This window comes from Arvicanthis niloticus, chromosome 25, assembly GCF_011762505.2.
Source record: "Arvicanthis niloticus isolate mArvNil1 chromosome 25, mArvNil1.pat.X, whole genome shotgun sequence".
Classification (NCBI taxonomy): Eukaryota; Metazoa; Chordata; class Mammalia; order Rodentia; family Muridae; genus Arvicanthis; species Arvicanthis niloticus.
Window position 1 is genome coordinate 37,771,820 of NC_133433.1, and position 18,912 is coordinate 37,790,731.

Sequence of the window (18,912 nt, forward strand, 5' to 3'; positions counted from 1 at the left end):
AAGAAGTTCAACTTCCTCTCTCTTTTAAGTACCCTTTAAATTGAGAAGGAATGGTATCAAAGAAAGCGGGCAGTAGGGGTGAGTTCATGGGCCTCTTCCCAATGTATACAGCAACACTATCACTATTCAGTGTACAATTCCAAATTTTAGGGGAAATAGATTTTCCAGTGTAAACATTGTGCAAGGCTGCTGAGGCTTGAAATGTCTTCACTGTCTTTCAAAACTGATATCAGGAAAACTAGATATCTGCATATAGAGGAATACTAGACAAAACTCAACTCCAATGAGTCAAGAACATCAGCATTAAGACCTGAAACTCTGAAACTGCCAGAGGAAAAAGTAGAGTACATACTTCAAAATTTATGAACTTCATGTACAACACAGGAACGTGGGAATGGAGTGAAGAAGCAACCTAACGAATGAAAGGAAAACTTCATGTGACAGATCATGACTATCCAAAAAATAGCAAGAAAATAATCTAAATGGGTTATGGAACCTAACAGAGTTCTCTAAATAAATAAATAAATAAATAGCTATATGCATTTAAAGTGTTCAAGATCCCCAGACATCAGGAAAATGTAAACCAAAACTACTTTGAAATTCTACCTTACTCCTGCCAAAATGGCTATCAATAAAATGACAACACATGCTAATTCACTGTGGGAGCAGTGGTAATGTAGTTGTTACACACAACATTTGTATTTAAGACCAGCTTTCTCAGAAGAGGACTTATTTCTGCTACTGTAAATCTAATCAAAAGCCCAATGCTGGGGCTATCATAGGTCTCAGATGGCAAACTACTGTCTTTCTAAATGGACATGTTGTAAAAGTGCCTTCTAAATCGGTATGTAGTATTCTCAGCCTTGGTGAGAGAATCTTCCACTTGCAGTAGAAAGTGATCAGAATAAGAGGCTGTTGACTGCTCACTGCTAAATGGGTCATCTATAGCATTCCCCTTCCAAGGCCCAAGAAACATCACGATAAAGGGTTAGATATAATGTAAAACCAGGTGTGCTGTGCAGTCTGAAGAGTTGTGGTGGCCTGAATTGGAATGGATCCTGTATTTGACTGCTTGGTCCCCAGTTGGCAGAACTATTTTGGAAGGTTTAGTTATAGGCCTTATGGTAAAAGCTGTCACTGGGGGTAGGATCTGAGATTTCAATAGCCCACATTACTCCCAGTTAGCTTTGTCCCATGGCTGTGCATCAAATGTAAGCTCTCACCTACTGCTCAACTGTCATGCCTGCCCACCTGCTGCCATGCCCCTGCCATGAAGGTCACTGAGTCACTTTATGAAAATATGAAGCTTCAGTAATCTCTTTCTTCTCTAAGTTGCCTTCGTCAAGGTGTCTTGTCACAATAATTGAAAACTAATTAAGACAAATGCTAGGAAATGCTACCTTATGGTCATGACATGCTGTTGTAACAGAAACCAATGACATTCAGAAAATCATTAAGTCTTGCCTAAAAATCACATTTCACTATACTGGGAAATTTACAAGAAATGGATGCACTAAGATGTATATGACCTGCCAAAATTTAAAGAAAGATGGAATAAATATAGCAGGCAGGCAGACTGAAGCAGTACTTTAAAGCATCAAAACTAAAAAAGTTCAGATCCTGATGGATTCATTGATGAATTTTACCAAGCCCTCAAAGAGAACTTAATACATCAAATGCTTCTTAAATTGTCCCATAAAATAGAAAAGGAGGGAACATTACTAAGTCTTTTAAATGTTCTAATAACAAAACCAGATTAAAGATACAACAAAAAAGGCCAATCTCCCTTACTGACAAAAATTCTTAATATTTACAAAACAAATTCAACAGCACCTCAAAAAAAATAATTCACAATCAAGTTGGCTTTATTCCAGATATAGATATGTGTGTGTGTGTGTGTGTGTGTGTGTGTGTGTATTAATTCAACATTAGAAATTACATGAATGGGCTCAAAGACAGAATACCATGACCATCTTCATAATGGTAAAAAAAAAAAAAAATGGCTTTGGACAAAACTTAACATCCCTTTATGTTAAAGATCCTGAAGAAATTCAGAATAAAAGGATCGTATGTCCATATAATAAAGGTTATATACGGCAAACCTACAAACACATCATTTTTTTTGGAGAACTCAGCATTTCCACTAATATGAACTCAAGAAGGATCTGCACTCTCTCAACTCTAGTCAATATAGCATTGAAAAGTCTTACCTACAGCAGTAAGAGTGCTGAATTAGAGATATAAACAGCAATTTAACTCTATTTCTGCTAAAAAGCGTTGCCTCTCTTGGCCCCATAAGTCACCTTGGAAGAATAGTTTAAAAGAGAGGCATCAATAGCACCCTATCCCCAGATAGGAGCAATTACTGGTGAGGACAAAGCTGAAACTAAAGAAGTAATCATCTTTGAATGATTTCTTTGGGCCACCTCCAGGACCATACCTGCCTTATGCCTAACTCATGCTCTTTGCCTGAATTATTCTCAATCTAAAGCTCATGTCAACACACTAAAAGCATGACAGGTATGGGTCACTAGATCACTGCTTGTTCTTGTCTCCTATGCAGCCACACTGAATAAATCCAATCTGTTCTCATTAACGCTCAGTTCTTTAACTGGGGTGTCTCGATGAGGACTGACCTCACCACTGAAGTTAATGGAGCCAGGACTTCTGCCCTAAAAAATGTGGCTAAATATCTGTATGTACTGTGATTATTGATCTCAAAAATAAGAGGAAAAATAAGAGGCGTAATGATGTGATTTGTTTATTTAAATGATTTTCCTCCCAAGTTGCCCAATGACTTAGCAGGTTTTCTTTTACTTTCATCTCAAACAATCAACACACTTTCAGTATTTATTTTAACCATGTATGCTATTTTAACATTATATTAATACCAGAATCCAATATGTTGACGAGTGAGTAGGACAGATTTAAATTAGACCCTTGGCAGTTACCATTGTCGCCCTCAGGTCCTAGGGATCTTGGCGATGGTGGATGCTCCTTCAACCCTGTCTCCAATCTGCTGCAAGACTAAAGCACCACACACCTCCACTCAAGCCTTCTTTGTTGTCTTCAAAAGATAAACTTAAATTTGTCTATATGTAAATCCATGAAACTATTCCCCATAATTATCATTTACTTTCTTTTGTTTATGTTCTCTGAAGAATAAAACCTGGTCTTCTTACTCTGTGGCCCAGATGGGCTCCAAAGTCGCTCTGAAACCACAGGTGCCTCAAGTTTGTAGTATTCCTCCTGCCTCAGCCTCTCAAATGCTGATCACAGGCGTTAGCTATCACATATGGCTTACTTTCACTTTCATTTTCATTTATTTCATTTTCTTAGTTTTTTTCTTATTTTCTTCCATTTTAAAATTTCATCTGTATTTGCTACTTCTTTACTTAAAAAGCATAACTTTCCACACGCAAATAAAAATAAACCCAAACCCAAATATTCTTTTAATCTAATGCATCTGAGTTAATAGATAAGACAGCTTTCCTTAAATTTTCATTTATCCCTACCTACCTTTAAAAGTCAACCATAAAGTCACACCTGAAAAGTAAATGAAATTAAAAGGACAAAATATACATTTCAAAGACAACAAATACAATGATCAAGACAATCTATTGTACAATTTGTCAAAGTCAACAGAAGACAGCATGAAAATAATCTCTTTAAATATATCAGTAAAAACAATCTTCTAAATAAGATCATTGAGGAATATGTATTTTCAGATAACTGTACATCAAGCTGTAAGAAAAAAATAAAGAGATGTGGGTGACAGAATGGAAAATAAATGAAAACTCTTCCCAGAGAAGACTATGTGGGTATCAGAAATTCAAGAACACATTATTTTCCCCCCAAAGGGGGGAAAAAAAGGAATTCTTAAACAAATTTTTAAACAGAACAAGAAAGTATGTTGGTCTAGGGACATATCTCATTTATAGAGTACTTGCCTAGCATGCATGAGGTTCTAGTCCTGGGTTCAATCCCCAGTACCACCTCAGGGAGTGGGAGGTGTCTTTTTCCTTTCTTGGACAGAAACAGAATAGAGCATTTAATAATAGTTTACTAATTACAGTAAGAAAAATGTACAGGCCCATTCCACGAGAGTCAAATAAATTCTTTCCATAACACTGTCGCTCACATTATTAAAACATATCAATTATTTGGGACAATTTCATGATTAAACTGTTTTAACGCAGAATTATTGGACCTGAGTTATAAACTATTTGAATCATCATGATTGTATTTCCTTATGCGAATCTGAGCGGCTGCTCTGACAGTGATGTGGTAGGAATAAGTGAGACACTTGAAATCTTCCCTTCTGTGTGATGCTAAGTAGTAAGTAGGTCACATCTCACAGCTTCTTAACAAAAAATAACTGTGCAGACCTTACTAGGAAGAAAGAACTAGTAACAACATGCACTGCCTGTCGTATCACTGATGCCCTATGTATGTAAAGAATGCAGTATTAAGCAAAAAAGTGAAAATCATTATCATTTTACCAAAAAAACAAAATACAGAATGAAGGCAAATGAGCTTGGTATGGGTCCCAGAAATCCCACTCTGATTCTTAAGGAAATTTTAATACAAAGGCATCTACATACAACTTCCATGATTATTTTTATATTAGAAAGACTCAGAGCAGATGAGGCCAGTGTGGCCTACCTTGTCATAGATAAATATCCACTTGGAAAGGCAATCCTAAATATACTAACACTTAAAATTCTACTGTTAAGATAACCTTATTATCTTTAAATACTGAGAACACAAAGGGCCCATACAAACTAGCTGCGTCAAGTAGCCACTTCCTACTTGAACATTCACTAGCTGTGCTCTTAAAGTCTCTATGAGAGAAGCAGGAATTTCCCCCATGCCTTTTGGCAATAGATTCAAAAGCTTAAGTTTCAGGTCTGTAAAATTTCATGAAGTCTGTGGTTTTTAAAGCTAAATTATTCATCATCTTGAATTAGTATTGCACTCATATGTTGCCCGGAATATTTCTAGAAAAAAAGTAAGTAGGTCTACAAGCATTTGCTTTCCTTATTAGATAAGCAAGCTCAAATAACGGAAATGCAAACTGCAATTTAAATAAGCCTATATAAGTGTGACAATGTATCAACCTCTTATAGAATGAAATTCAATCACCAATACTACAAATCCATGAAGAACCAGAAAGAGTACTGTATACAAAGTTCTTACTATTGACCCATTCCACTTTGAGATCAAAACAGTAATTCTTCAAGATTTAAGAAAAATAGATTTTAAGAAAGAGACTCTTTTAAATCACTGAATACATTATTTCTGTCATTAAGAGAAATAACTTACGCTTTTTTCTGCAATAATTCATTCTAGTGAAGTAATTTTCTAACTCCTAATTAACACTACATTTACAAGAGTAAGGGCGTTTATCAGTAGGCATTCTTCCTTGCTTTAAGTTATTTGTCTCTAAAATATGTCAAGTAAGCCTTTAAAGACTCTGGGAGTGGTAATTTCATTATCTTTTCCCTAAGTAGGTTCTGAGGTGGCTCCTCACGCTTCATGGCTTCACTGTGATCTTTCTCCTCTTCTTCTTTGCTGTCTTCTTCCATTTTTTCATCCTCTTCGCTATCTAGAGGCTGAGGGATAAGCTGATTACCCACAAATACGTAAGTGTTAATTCTCTGTTTAACTCTCTTTCTTTTCCTCTTGGGTGGAGCCCTTTGTGGAATCCCCTTGGCCTGCATCTCATCATTTATGAAGTTTCTAAGTGTGCGCCGAATGTAAATACGAGCCAAGTCCTGGAGATTCCTGACAGCACATGGGGCTACAAACAAACACAAATACGACACCATTATGCACTGGACATTTCTTCACAAACTTTAGAAAATATCAAACTATAAAAAACTGCTTTGAGAATGCTTAATACACAATGACTTAATGTACACTGAGCAGGGCAGGCAAAATGAGGCAAATGTCTGTGTTGCTATCTCTATGCATCCATAGTTTCTGAAAGAATAAATAATTTAGAAACAGGAGAAAGACAAAATGCTCAGTTGATGAGGGATTTTACCCTGTTTATCATTTAATACTGCTTTGTTGTTGTTGCTGTTTAGGTTATATGGAGACTGTGGGGGAGGAGGCGCAGTGTTGATCACAAGCATTTGGAACTCCAGTTCCAAAGGATCTAATGCCCACATCTGGCCTCTGCGGGACCAGGTATGCACATGTGCATGTATACATGCAGGCAAAACAGTAATACGAAGAAATTAAATATAAACCCTTTTCTTAAGAAAATGAATAAATTATATGGAAACAAATACTTATAAAAATAACTCAATGAAACATTCCAATAGCTGCCTGAACTCTAAAGTCACTGGGAATGCTCACACATGGGCACGTGTGTAAGACATGGGGGCTGGAGGAGGTAACTAGGCACACACTTGTTCACAGCAAAGTACCATCAAATATGAGTTGTGAATAAACACTGGTCCTCAGTACAAGAGGCTTTGTTCTAAGATATTGTTGTTTACTTACATCAAATACATTACAAAATGGAAAAAGGATCATACACTCAAATGTATAAAATATCAACTGTGCCTTTGATCCAAAATTGTTCCCCAAATTACTTAACAAATCAATAAACAATAAGCCAGACACATAAGAACTCATTTAGATACATGACTGGTTTAAACTGGTAAAGTCCTTAAATACAGGGAGCTCACATATGTGGAAAATAGGATTTAAAAAGATGGAGAAGGGATGAAAGGGAAAAAAAGAAAGAGATAAACCAGGGACTATGAAGAGAACACAACAGTAGTGATTCACAGGAAGTCCTTGGCTACAGATATGTCAACTTTCCACTAGCTGGTGGGAAAGTCTTCTCCGAGGAGACTGCTTTGCCAGAGTTCAAAGGAGCTGAATCACCTACGAGCCATGAAAATGATCGGAGATCAGCAAAGAGAACAGGAAAGCCCTAACAGAAGAATGAGCTTCGTGTGCTGTGAACTGAATACTGTATAGGTGGTGATGTCTGGGATAAACAGGATAAGCAGGTCAAACACTTAGGTGGTCACATGGGATATGGCCACACTGACAAGAAGGGATAGGAGTTGAAAAACACAAAATATCAATATATAAGATAGCACAGAAACAAATTGGCTATTGGAGCTAAAAGGGCAATAACAAACTAAAACATCCGGTGTCTAACATGAACTTCTAGGCAGCTGCTGGTATCAAATCCAGACATGACAAATGCAGAGGGGAGAACAGGATGAGAAGAGAGAATTCACATACATTTGCTTAGACTGTTGAATCTGAGACATATGTCGCTAACCAAGAAGGTCATTTCAGGAGGAACATCACCAATTTAGGAGATAGGAAGGTTTCTGGACTCCGCTAGCCTCCATATGCATGTGCATGCACAGATACAAGCATCTCCACACATGTGTATGTGCAGATCACACACAAAAAATAAACGATTTTTAAAAAGCCTATGTCTTTATAGCCAGAGCTACAGAGTAATACCATGTCTCATAAAATTAAACAATTATAACAACAAACAAAAGGGTGAAAGATTGAGAAAGTTGAGCCATATAAAAAACATTCTGGTTTCCCTTTAAAACAAACAAACAAACAAACAAACACCCAACCTAACTTCTTTTTTTTCGAGACGGGGGGTTTCTCTGTGTAGCCCTGGCTGTCCTGGAACTCACTCTGTAGACCAGGCTGGCCTCGAACTCAGAAATCCGCCTGCCTCTGCCTCCCAAGTGCTGAGATTGAAGGTGTGCACCACCACAGCCCAGATCCAACCTACCTTCAAATATAAATATATTTTAAAAGATTGATTCCACAGAAACCAATGTAATAAAATTTCATAATTTATTACGGTAGTTTCTGCTTCTGAACTTAAACAATGACTATCCTTCTTTTTGAAATTTTAAATCATATTTCTACAGTTTTATATGCATATAAACCACATGCCACATAAAACCACGAAATGAAATATGGTTGTAAGTCAAATAAAAATTGTGATAGATCAAAAGGAAACCTGTTATCTTTATTTTAGTAAGCTACTGAGTACCAACCGGTTTATTGTTACCACAGCCATGTGGCACAAGGTTTATAAGGGTATTGCTTATAGCAGGAGTTGGATCCAGTGTTCTAGTCTATTCTAATTTCCTATAACTAACAGGATATTATTTTACAAACAAATAGATACTGTGACTTATTTAACACAAAGGAAACTTGTTCTTATTCTTCATTCTCCATGGAATTTTAGCAAATAACAATTTTTAAAACTTTCTCATTGTATGATTATTATACAAAGATGGGGGAAGCAATTCCCAGAATTCTCAATTTGCTTTTGGAGACTGTTGTCTCCTCCCTTCCCTTTTTTTCCTTTGCTGTATGCATGATGATGATGTGTGTTTGCATGTGGATATACACGTACCACAGCACATGTATGGAGGCCAGAGGACAGCTTTTGGGAGTTGATTTTCTCCTTCTACTGTGGGTTCCTGGGATCAAATGCAGGTTATTAGGCTTGTTCTGCAAATATCTATAGGCCACTGAGCCTTCTTGATGGCCCTTGCTGTGTTTACTCCTAATTTATATTCATATATACTCAACAAATATCCGATAGCTGTCTGTCTTATTTACATTTCTATTTTTGTGACAGCGAATGGAAACTGATAACCTTCAGCACTGTGTTCATGCCAATTATCAGTTATGTTAGCATGAAATCATCCTTATAGCTAAGACACATAAAAAGTAACCTACAGGAAGTCTCAGCTAAAGAAGAATGTGAAACTTTCTTTTATGGAAGTTTCTTTAATGAATGTGGGTGCCCTTGCATTTGGTGCATAGATGAGTCTCCTTTTATTCTTTAATTGTTCTGATTTTGTGTTTTCCTGCTGTATGTGGATATTTTAATATGGTTTATCTCTTATACTTTCTGATATTACCAAAAGTATACAGTCCAAAAGCATTTTTAAAAGGCTGTTAAGAATCATTTCTAAATTATGAAAATTTCAAAAATTTTCAGAACTCTTTGTAAATGAGATGATAATAGAAACACAAAGTCAAAATGGAAGAACTTTATATATCCTTAAAAGTAGTCACTATGTCTCTCTCCAGGGTTCGGGGAAGAGACCTTCAAGCCAATGACACAACCAGAGAATGATACTTAGCAAAGGTCTCAGAGTTTCCCCAGGAAGAGAATAGCTTGTAATTTGTGTGTATAAAAAAACTTTGGCTACCTATGCATCTAGTGCTGTCATAAAACTCATAGACGACAGCTAGGTTCTGCTCACTCATGTGTGTGCCTCCTGTAACTGGGTGGACAAGTCTAACACGACTATGCACATCTAAGCTCCTTCCCTGTCACTGACCCTGCTGGGTAAAGTAAGATGCTGACACACCAGTCATTAAGGTATCTGACCTCTGAGTCCTTCCCTCAAATGAGAAAAACTAGGGAAATGAATCAAATAGGTATGACTTAATAAATTTCCCAAGACTCCCAACACTGCTTTTTTACTAACCATTATTACAGGTCACACACTAAGCCAAGCGTTTAGTTCCAATGTCCGATGATTAAAAGGAAAATCAAACAAGTACTAAGAAGTAAAAGAGCTTTCTGTACAAATTCAGATGCCTATGAAATAAAAGCAAATTAAACCAGAGGTTCATCTGTAGTGTATTTAATGGTTAACAAAACTATGATATATTTAAAGCTAGTTAACAGTAGTTTCCCTCTCTTTCTCAAGGCCTTCTGAGTCCAGGTCAGATATCCACTACATGCTCCTTGAGACTATTTTTCTTGGTCTTCAACATCTGATAGACCTAAATCCCTTCTTAACTAAGGAATCCTACTGTTTTATCTTAAATTTGTGGGTAACAGGTCCAATTCAAATCCCTCTTCCTACCTTTATCTCTACTCTCCTTGGGTAATTTAATATATTTGTTATCTAAGCACAGCTTCAGACACCATCTTTTACAGTGAAGATTCCCTACTGATAATTTCAGTTGTTTAGTAGGTTTTGGCCCAACAGGCTTCCTGACACTTGTAAACTCATAGACAACTCAACATAGCCTAAAGAAAATGCCCCCACTCTCTTACCCTCCTTCTGAACAATGTAACACAAACATATTCAGCTAGTCATTAAAGGGAAAACCAATTCTTTTTCCCCAGCACCCACATTCCTCACGTTGTGGTATTTTTCTGCCTTCAAACAATTCTATCCATACCCACGTAAGCTATCCTCACAATAACTAGTCTGCCTGCCCACGGTCCTGGTGATGATCCATCCTCCATAGGCACCAAACATGTTCCTGATCTTGAACCACTCATGCTCTTCATGCACCTAACACCTTCTATAGTCACTATCTCTGAAAGATGCTGCCACTCAGTATAGTAGACTTGCCTACAGTTCCAGCACTCAGAAGATAGAGGCATGAAGAATAGGAGTTCAAGGCCATCCTTGGCTTTACAGTGAACAGGAGACCCTGACTCAAAGGAAAACAAATAAATGACACTGCCACTTGACAAAGTAGATTCTCTGACAGCATTCTCATAATTCAGATCATGGAGCAACAGACAGGACTTCCTTCCTATCACTCATAGACTAGATGCTCTTCCACCATGAGGAGGAACCAAACTGAAGTCATTTTGAAAACCTTCAATTTCGAACAAGGGTCAAATAAAGGCTAAGTTCGAAAGACTTCACTAGGTAACCGACATCCTGTTTGGCAGAGAGAGACATGTACATGAGTAACTGACATCCTGGACGGCAGGCTGAGACATGAGTACTAGGCAAGTTGCCCTGCCAGTTGAATAGACCAGGCAATGAGAACAGGGTAATGTGGGTAAGTGTACCACATAGAGAATATCTTTAGGAAAGTTTCCCACCCCTGGATTCTGAGTGGTAGAAAATGTAACCATAACTGGCCACACATGTTTGTGGTTTTCAGGCTTAAAAGTTCTGTAACATTGTGGCTGAGGGGCTAGTGTGGGAGTTGCAGTTCGGCTCACAGGTATGTTCTACATCCCTGATTGATCAGTAGGAGCTTGATTACAATAAAATGATGTTGTTTTCTGTATTGACTTGGTGTCTGAGTTGTGCTGGATCTAAGTGGTACTCTTTAACACCACAGTTACTTCCTACCACATTACAAACTAGTAAGCTCACAGTTGGTATGATCCACTTCTAAGTTTCCTGAAAGGAAGATACAGTACCCCATACAACATAAAAACTTGACTTGTTTTCTAAATTAAGAATAATCAACCTACTCATTGCATTACTGCCATATTCAAATTTGTTATAATTATACATATGATCTACTAAATGCCATCAGTGACAACTCATTCTGAGTTCAAAGATCTACTTACGGAGCCCCACAGAGTCCGGTGTGCCATTATCATTCTTACTAGGTTGTACTAGTGGTGCAAAGGAAACAGCAAGGATATTTTTACTTTCCCAAGTGTTTTGTCCAGTCCGCATAATCTGTGTCAACTATTTGGAGTAAAACAAGAAAGAAGCAACTCAATTAATTTAATGTCAAACTTTTACAAAAATAATTGCCAATGAGAAGCTAACATTTAAATGCAACCAAGATATTTCTACTTAAGTATGCATTATAGCACTAGAAATCTACCACCTACTCCACAGGAAATGCATGCCTGCTATTGTAAGTCTGAGTTTACAGAACCCACGGGAGAACCTATTACTATTATCTGACTAAATAGACATAGTAATGAACTGTCCATCATGAATAATGCTCTCAGTCCTTGGCAGAGACTCACATTTGTCAAACTCCAGAGAGTGTTTGTGGAGTCATACAGAGTCCCATACAACATATCTATATCACACTTTCCTAAAGCTCAGGGAACATCCCAAAAAGAGGACAGAAAAATTCTAAGAGCCAGAGGTCATATAGCATTGCTACAAAATGGTGTTTTCTCTATATGACAAGACCCTGGAACCCATGGGCTCACGGCAGTTGATGATCAAAATCTCAGCATTTCCAGGAAAGCTTCATAAGGCCCCACCCATAGCTGAGGTATCTACTGATAGATGATGGCTGCGAGAAAAAGGAAAGTCAGTTTCCTTTAGGGATGGAGTCCTTATTACGTTGATCATTCTCCAGTGAATCGTGCTACACACACATGTATAAGAACAATACTAACTGTACTCTTGAGTTACTTAAAAAGAAAAAAAAAAGGGCATGAAGTTGGGAGGGAGTAATTGGGAGGAGAATCTGCATTGGAGAGGGGGTAATTAGAGGCTGAATATGATCAAAATATATTATTGTTTGTACAAAATTCACAATGAAAAAGTTTATGTCTATATGCCACTTACGATGAACTTTCAAACAGGATTTATACAGGTGCTGTCTGGGAAGGACCTTATTGAGTGTGTGCACCTGCACACGTGTGGAAACCAAAAGTGAAAGCTGGAGTTACAGGCATTTGCAGGACAGGACAGCCAGCTTGTTACCTGAGTCTAGGATCTAGCTCTTATTCTTATGACTGCACAAGAAGCATCCTTAACAAGTGAGCCATGTGTCTAGTTCCTAGATGGTTGTTTCAATACAAAAGGAATACCCGAATATGGCCAGGCTGAGTCTCTATGTTACCCAACTTCTACAAGCACCTCTACAAATATGTACACAAGACTGCCTCCCCAAACAAATGTCTGAAATCGGTTCAGTCATTTGGTTAAAGTATGTTAAGAGGACTATACCAGTGAACTCACTTCATGCTCTTCTCTAACAGGGATAAGAGATTCTAATTCTAACCTTAATTTCATACCACAAATAGAGCCAGAGAGATGGTTCCCTGATAAGGATGCTTGCTGCCAAACATGTTACCTGGGTTTCATACCTGAGACTCACATGCCAAAAGAGAAAACAACTCTTACAAGTTGTCCTTTGACTTCTGAACATGTTCTGTGGCATGCCCCCATACACCCATGCATAAATAAACACATGTAGTTTATTGCTTTAAATAATCACAAAAAGAAGTTTTAATTTGGCAAACATCTCTAATTTTAGAATGCCTATAAACCTAGCATGTATACACTAAGACACCAATGTCCTGCATTGCAGGCTAGCTTGAGTTATATAACAAGATCCTCACCAACAAAAAAGTATCTTCAAACACATCATTAAAGGAAACCAAAAAAAGTCAATAATTTTAAGTGTAAACTTCAGAAATGCTCAAGCAAATCAAGGAAAGTACATGTAACTCTGTCCGCTTGTTAAAAACAGTGTACACTGAGCTCCACCCCTTCACACTGAGCCAGGCCTGCCCATTTTTTTCTGTGTAAATGTGTGTTATCAGAGAGAATTCATAGCCTTACCTGAGAGTCAAGCCCTCTACAACTCAGACACATCCCTGGTCCTTCTACAAAGAGTTTTAGTAGAAATAAATTTCTAATAATTTTTAGCATTCTTATCTACTGAGCCATCTTTTCAGCCCCTCAATGAAGTTGTTATGAAGCGAAGCACTTGAAGCTGGCCACAAAGCAGACTTAACATGTTCCAGGTAGAGGTTATGTGTTCAACTGCATACTTTCCAAATGAGGAACTTGGCTGACTGGGTGAGGCTGAGTACTCAAGTGAGCTCTAGTTTCCTATCACACATCCTGTCTACGTCTGCTTACTTAAAACATATAAGGATCTCTTCCAAGCTTCTTTCTATGCACACACATAGCCAGATCTGTAAAGACCTGTTTCTTCTTTTAAAGTTACAATCTCTTTCCCTGTCACATAGAGTCCTAATTCCCAATGTTACAACTGTCCTGAGAGAAGTAAATGAAGGTACCTGATCCTCTATAGGCATGACCAATATGCCCCCAACTTTGAGTAAGATCTTCATGTAGTTTTCATGGTCTTTCTGGACTCCAGCTCCACAGTAAATTCGATCATACTGATGACTGTCAGAAGCTATCTGAAGGCAATTACCCACCACAAATGCGGGTTCACAGAATTCAAATCTGTGTGGGAAAACGAACATTTTAATTTGTTTAAACAAAACATTAATTCTTTGACAAATCCCCATAATCCTGTCCTTGAAAGGCAATGCTACCAAAATTAATTTTAAGGATAAAATACAATTAGGAAATCTCATTTTAAAATATGCGTGAAATTTAACACTGATCAAGTATACTGTTTGTTATATATGATACAGCATACAAAGCATTAACCTATTTTGGGCCATATGAAACTTAAGTACTTAAGGCATAGAAGTGAATATAATCAAAGTCCATCAAACCACAGTCTTGAGATGCCCCCGAAATGAAGTTTGAGGGTGAAAGTCAACAGGAAAAAGCTGCACTTTCCACCTTTCTTTCCAGATACTTAGGCCAACAGAAAGGAGAAGGCCTCATTCAAGGACTCCACCCCACTTGCCACTCTTGCTGACAGAAATAGTGCAGCCTTGCCCAAGAGATACCAATCTACTGGCCATCACCCTTACAACCACTAATAATACGGTGGATTTCCTAAAACTTGTGGCCAGGTAACTTACAAGATTTGGACAGAAATCAAATGAGTAGTGCTTTTTTAACTTCAGATTTGGCCCCTATGATTTTCTTAAGTGACACAAAAGGAGATGTGGTTTCAAGGTTCATCAAACCAAGTTATAATGCTGGCTCCTGGTAATATTATACATCAAAAAACTACTCTATATAGACTTCAATGATATTTCTTAAATTCTGTCAATAAGGTGAAAAACAGACTATTATATACAAACTAAAACTGAAACCTCAATGCAAAAGCAATTCTTTTCACCCCTTAGACCTTAAACTCAAGCTGGGCTCAAACTCCTTGAAGTCCTCCTGTTTTAGCCTCTTAAATGCTTCAATTACAGTGTGAGCCACCATTCCCAATCTTTTAAAACTAATTCTTAATCTTCTGATAGTAATAAAATCATATAGCAGAATTAAACCACCATTTACAAATGAAATAATTGACAGTAAAAGCTTGGCATATACTGAAGGATGACCAAATGATTTCAATCAGAATCAATTTTACTTTAGAAAACATATCGTTTGATAATTAATAGTGAACTTACGACATATAGTTCTCATTAAAATTCACTAAAGCTTAGATCTATCAATGGACATACATTTAAGGAGTCTGCTAGTCTTGTGCCCTGTCCTTCATTCCATACTGTCTTTGTAGATGGCAAGGGTTGAAAGAGATAGGAGGTAGCGTTAAGAACAGTACACATTGTACTCTCATCTCCACTTTCATAGTGAGCCAGGCATGTTGATTAACTGTTTAACTATAAACTCCATCTCACTGCTTATATTTTTCAGAATTCCCTCCCGTCATTTTGGTTTCATGCAGAGAATAAGGGGATACAATATTCTACATGTACTATGATTATTGTCTCCTTCAAAGAAACTGTGCTGTAATTTGGTCACAAGTATGGCAATGTTGAGAGGTGGTGACATCTTTAAGAAGGAAGCACTAGTAAGAGGTAACAAATTCATGAGAAAACCACCTCAAAGGGATTAACTGAGGGACCACATGTCAAAGGGGTAGATTAGGACTCACAGAGCAAACCGGTTGTTACAAAGCAAGATCACCTCAAAACTGTTATATAGTATTCCCTAATATGTTCTCATCATGAGATGCTGTCTGTCTGTCTGTCTGTCTGTCTGTCTGTCTGTCGTGTCCTGATGTATCAGAAGGTCCCACCAGTTAGCTTGTGTTCTGTTCCGACAATACAAACTGACTTCCAAGTACTACTATAAGCAGTGTACACTTCTCTGAAGCCAGGCTGAATTACTTCTCTCTGATTTCATGTGAGAACCATGAAGAGCTATTCCTGTGTCTGTGTGTGCTGTCCCTTTGCCCTGAATGCCCCTCACTGGCCACCTTTAATTAATGAAGGCCTACTGTGCTTTCAAGTTACACTTAAGATATCAGCTTCACAATGAAATCTCAGTCTTTAAAAGTATGAGGTTACCCACATTAGGGATATTTAATTTCCCTCAGAGACAAGACTACATAGCCCAACCTCCAATTGTTTAAAATGGGGTCAAAATGTAATTTCTTTTAGATTTATATATCTTATTACTGTATGTATTTAAGTGTTTTGTCTGTATGTATTATATGTACCTACGAAGGCTAAAGAGGGCATTTGCATACCCTAGAACTGGAGTTATAAATGGTTCTGGGCCATGATGTAAGTGCAGGGACTCAAACCTGGGCCCTCTGTAAGACCAACAGATTCCCTTAACCAGTAACTCATTGCTCCAGCCCCAAAATGTAATTTTTTTACTTTAAATAATCATGCTGTGAATCACATGGTTTAATTTTTGTCAAATTTAAGTTATTTGCTCTTTTTAAAGTTATTCTCAGAAAGTTCTATCTGAAAATCTTCATTATTAAAGTTCTTTTTACAAATCTATTAAATAGCTAAAATGCAGGGAGCTCACAGAACTAATATCTAAGAAAACACCATTAGAAGTGAGCAACTCATAATTACAACCACAGAGCGTTATTCAAGAGTTTTGTGCCTGGTTTTAAAAATATATGCCTCTGCACAAGTTCCTTCAAAAGTAGTTACTGTTAGTCTAGCCAGGCACATATTGTCTAACTTCAGTTATGATTACTTACTGCAAACACAGCAAACGGACAAGACAATTCCACTCTTGGAGTATAATTTACAACTGTGATAAGTGCTTTAGCATTTAGAGGGAGGAAATATGACTCCTTAAAAATGAAGGTGAAAAGAAACACACAGACCTGGAAATCAGAGGGTGCCATGAAATTTGTAAAATCTTTGATCTGAATGGTCTAGAGCCAGACTATCCAAGATGATAGTCATTAACCACAGACACTGAGCCCTTAAAATGTCGCTAGCACAATGCGAGTTGGGCTCCATATATAAAATTCACATAAACTTTCAAAAACTTTGTACAAAAACATAAGCTATTGAAATAATACTTTTCCATTTCATACCAATAGTTAATTTTTACACAGTTACATCAAAGGACAAAATATTACACAACTGGCCATCTGCTTGTCTTAGGCAGACAGGTGGTACAAGAACTTTCTCCTTAAAATACTGTTTTCTCACTGGAATATTTTCCTGCTTTTTGGTTTTTTTGTTGTTGGTTGGTTGGTTTTGTCATCTGTTAGGATATCTAAATTTAAATGCATCTATCACCTATTACAACCCCCGCCCCCAATACATTAATTCACTTAAGAAAAACATGTAAGAAATACATATGCTTTCTATTATTACCTTTTCTAACTACCAACTTTTAATAAGAATTCAAATTATAAAGTAAATATGATGATCATAAAACTTAAGATCTAAAGAGAAACTTGCCTAGAAATAAAGTTACAGTGAATGTATGTGCCCCTGCAGTCTACAGTGATGTTGTAGTTCCAATCATGATGCTGGTTGGTAAAGGCCCACTGCACTCAAAAATGATATAGCAGTTCACCGATCATGATGCTGACTGATAACCGTAACATTATACATATATTGTTTCAACATGCGACAAAATCAAATAACTCTTGGCTTTAATGTCAGATAACTGAGTATCTAAAAGGATGCTCATTATTCTAGTAATAACCTGATTTTTTTTCCCCTTCTAATCAAGATATCATGAAGTCTATTTACTTAAATGTGTGGATAAAGCACAATTTTGAAAGAAAACTCCAATCTCCAATGTCCACTAATATAAATGAAATAGACTTCTAATTCACTTACTATACTTTAACACACTAACTTCCTTATAGAGAACACTTAAATTTACAAGCCTACTAGAATTAGAAAATACGGTGAGATAGCTCAGAGGGTAAAAGCACCTAGAGACAAGGTTCAGGCCTTGGGGCCACATGGTGGAGGATTAAAACTGACTCCTGCAAGTTGTTCTTGCAACTCCAAGTCCATGGTCCGACCACAAGAAAATTTAAAAAAAAAAAAAATTAAATCCCAAAAGTGCTACATTATTTTTATTAATAAAAAATTGAGACATATCTAAAACTGTGAGAAAATGTTGGCAATAAAAACATATAGAAAATAATTTGTAAACCAAATATACAAGTCACCACCATAACAGTGTTAAATAAGAAAACCAGAAAAGAAATATCTCCCCAAAGTATCTACCATTCAACCATTATTTATTATACTTAAATATTACATTTAATATTTGCTGCCTATAATAAATTTTTCACAAAGAAAAAAGTTAAGAAAAAACTAAAGTTGTATATTGTTAACATTTTAAAGCCTTACATATAGACAGAAATTAACTTTTTGAACAAAAGTTAACCTCCAGTTGCTTCTGCATAGCATCCAGTGGAGAACCGAAGCCACCTCAGTAATGTCACAATACCTTTCGAACAGCATTCATGAAATAAACTCACACTAGTCAGCTGGACAGTACAGAGATTTCACTGCTGGCCTTTTTCTCAAAAATCTTATGAATTAAAATGTACTCCTATTAAATGTTGGCACATGTTTATGGATATGCTCATCAATATGCATGACAAAATAACTAAATAATCAAGACACAGATGGTGGCTGTTAGCAGTGTTATGTTATTAACCCAGGAATAACTCCTACTGATTCTTCCATGGAGCATAGAAAAAAAATAATTCTTAGTTGTTAACTATTCCAAAAGCTGTACCACACCTAAATTTCTTAAAATGTACAGAGGCAAAGCACACTTTCAATCTTAACAACAGTTTCTGTGTAATCTAGAAGACTTAAGCAATAATCGGTCCAGAACTTCTGTATATAAAATACCACTATGGGTACTGATAAATTATACATGTAGCTCTGGTTAGAATATAGAGAAAAGAGAAATCCAAATGCCATCTTTTTATAGAAAGCACACATCACATGAAACCTGAGAAATGTAACAAATTTACAGAAATGATAGACAAATATATGTGGTTATGTTTAAG

General features: G+C 36.9%; 1 protein-coding gene across 4 annotated transcripts in view; it reads right to left on the minus strand.

Annotated features, from left to right (window-relative positions):
- Nucleotides 1–2,745: 2,745 nt before the first annotated feature.
- The window catches only part of Pcmtd1 (protein-L-isoaspartate (D-aspartate) O-methyltransferase domain containing 1), a 71,816-nt gene continuing 55,649 nt past the window's right edge, over nucleotides 2,746–18,912 (minus strand). For all 4 annotated transcript variants that reach the window (XM_076924415.1, XM_076924413.1, XM_076924416.1 and 1 more), the window contains 3 exons: nucleotides 13,802–13,973; nucleotides 11,366–11,489; nucleotides 2,746–5,803 (listed from right to left, as the gene is read on the minus strand). In XM_076924415.1, the coding sequence (XP_076780530.1) occupies nucleotides 5,436–5,803; nucleotides 11,366–11,489; nucleotides 13,802–13,855 (546 nt within the window). In that variant the 5' untranslated portion in view covers nucleotides 13,856–13,973 and the 3' untranslated portion in view covers nucleotides 2,746–5,435. The remainder of the gene's footprint in view (nucleotides 5,804–11,365; nucleotides 11,490–13,801; nucleotides 13,974–18,912) is intronic.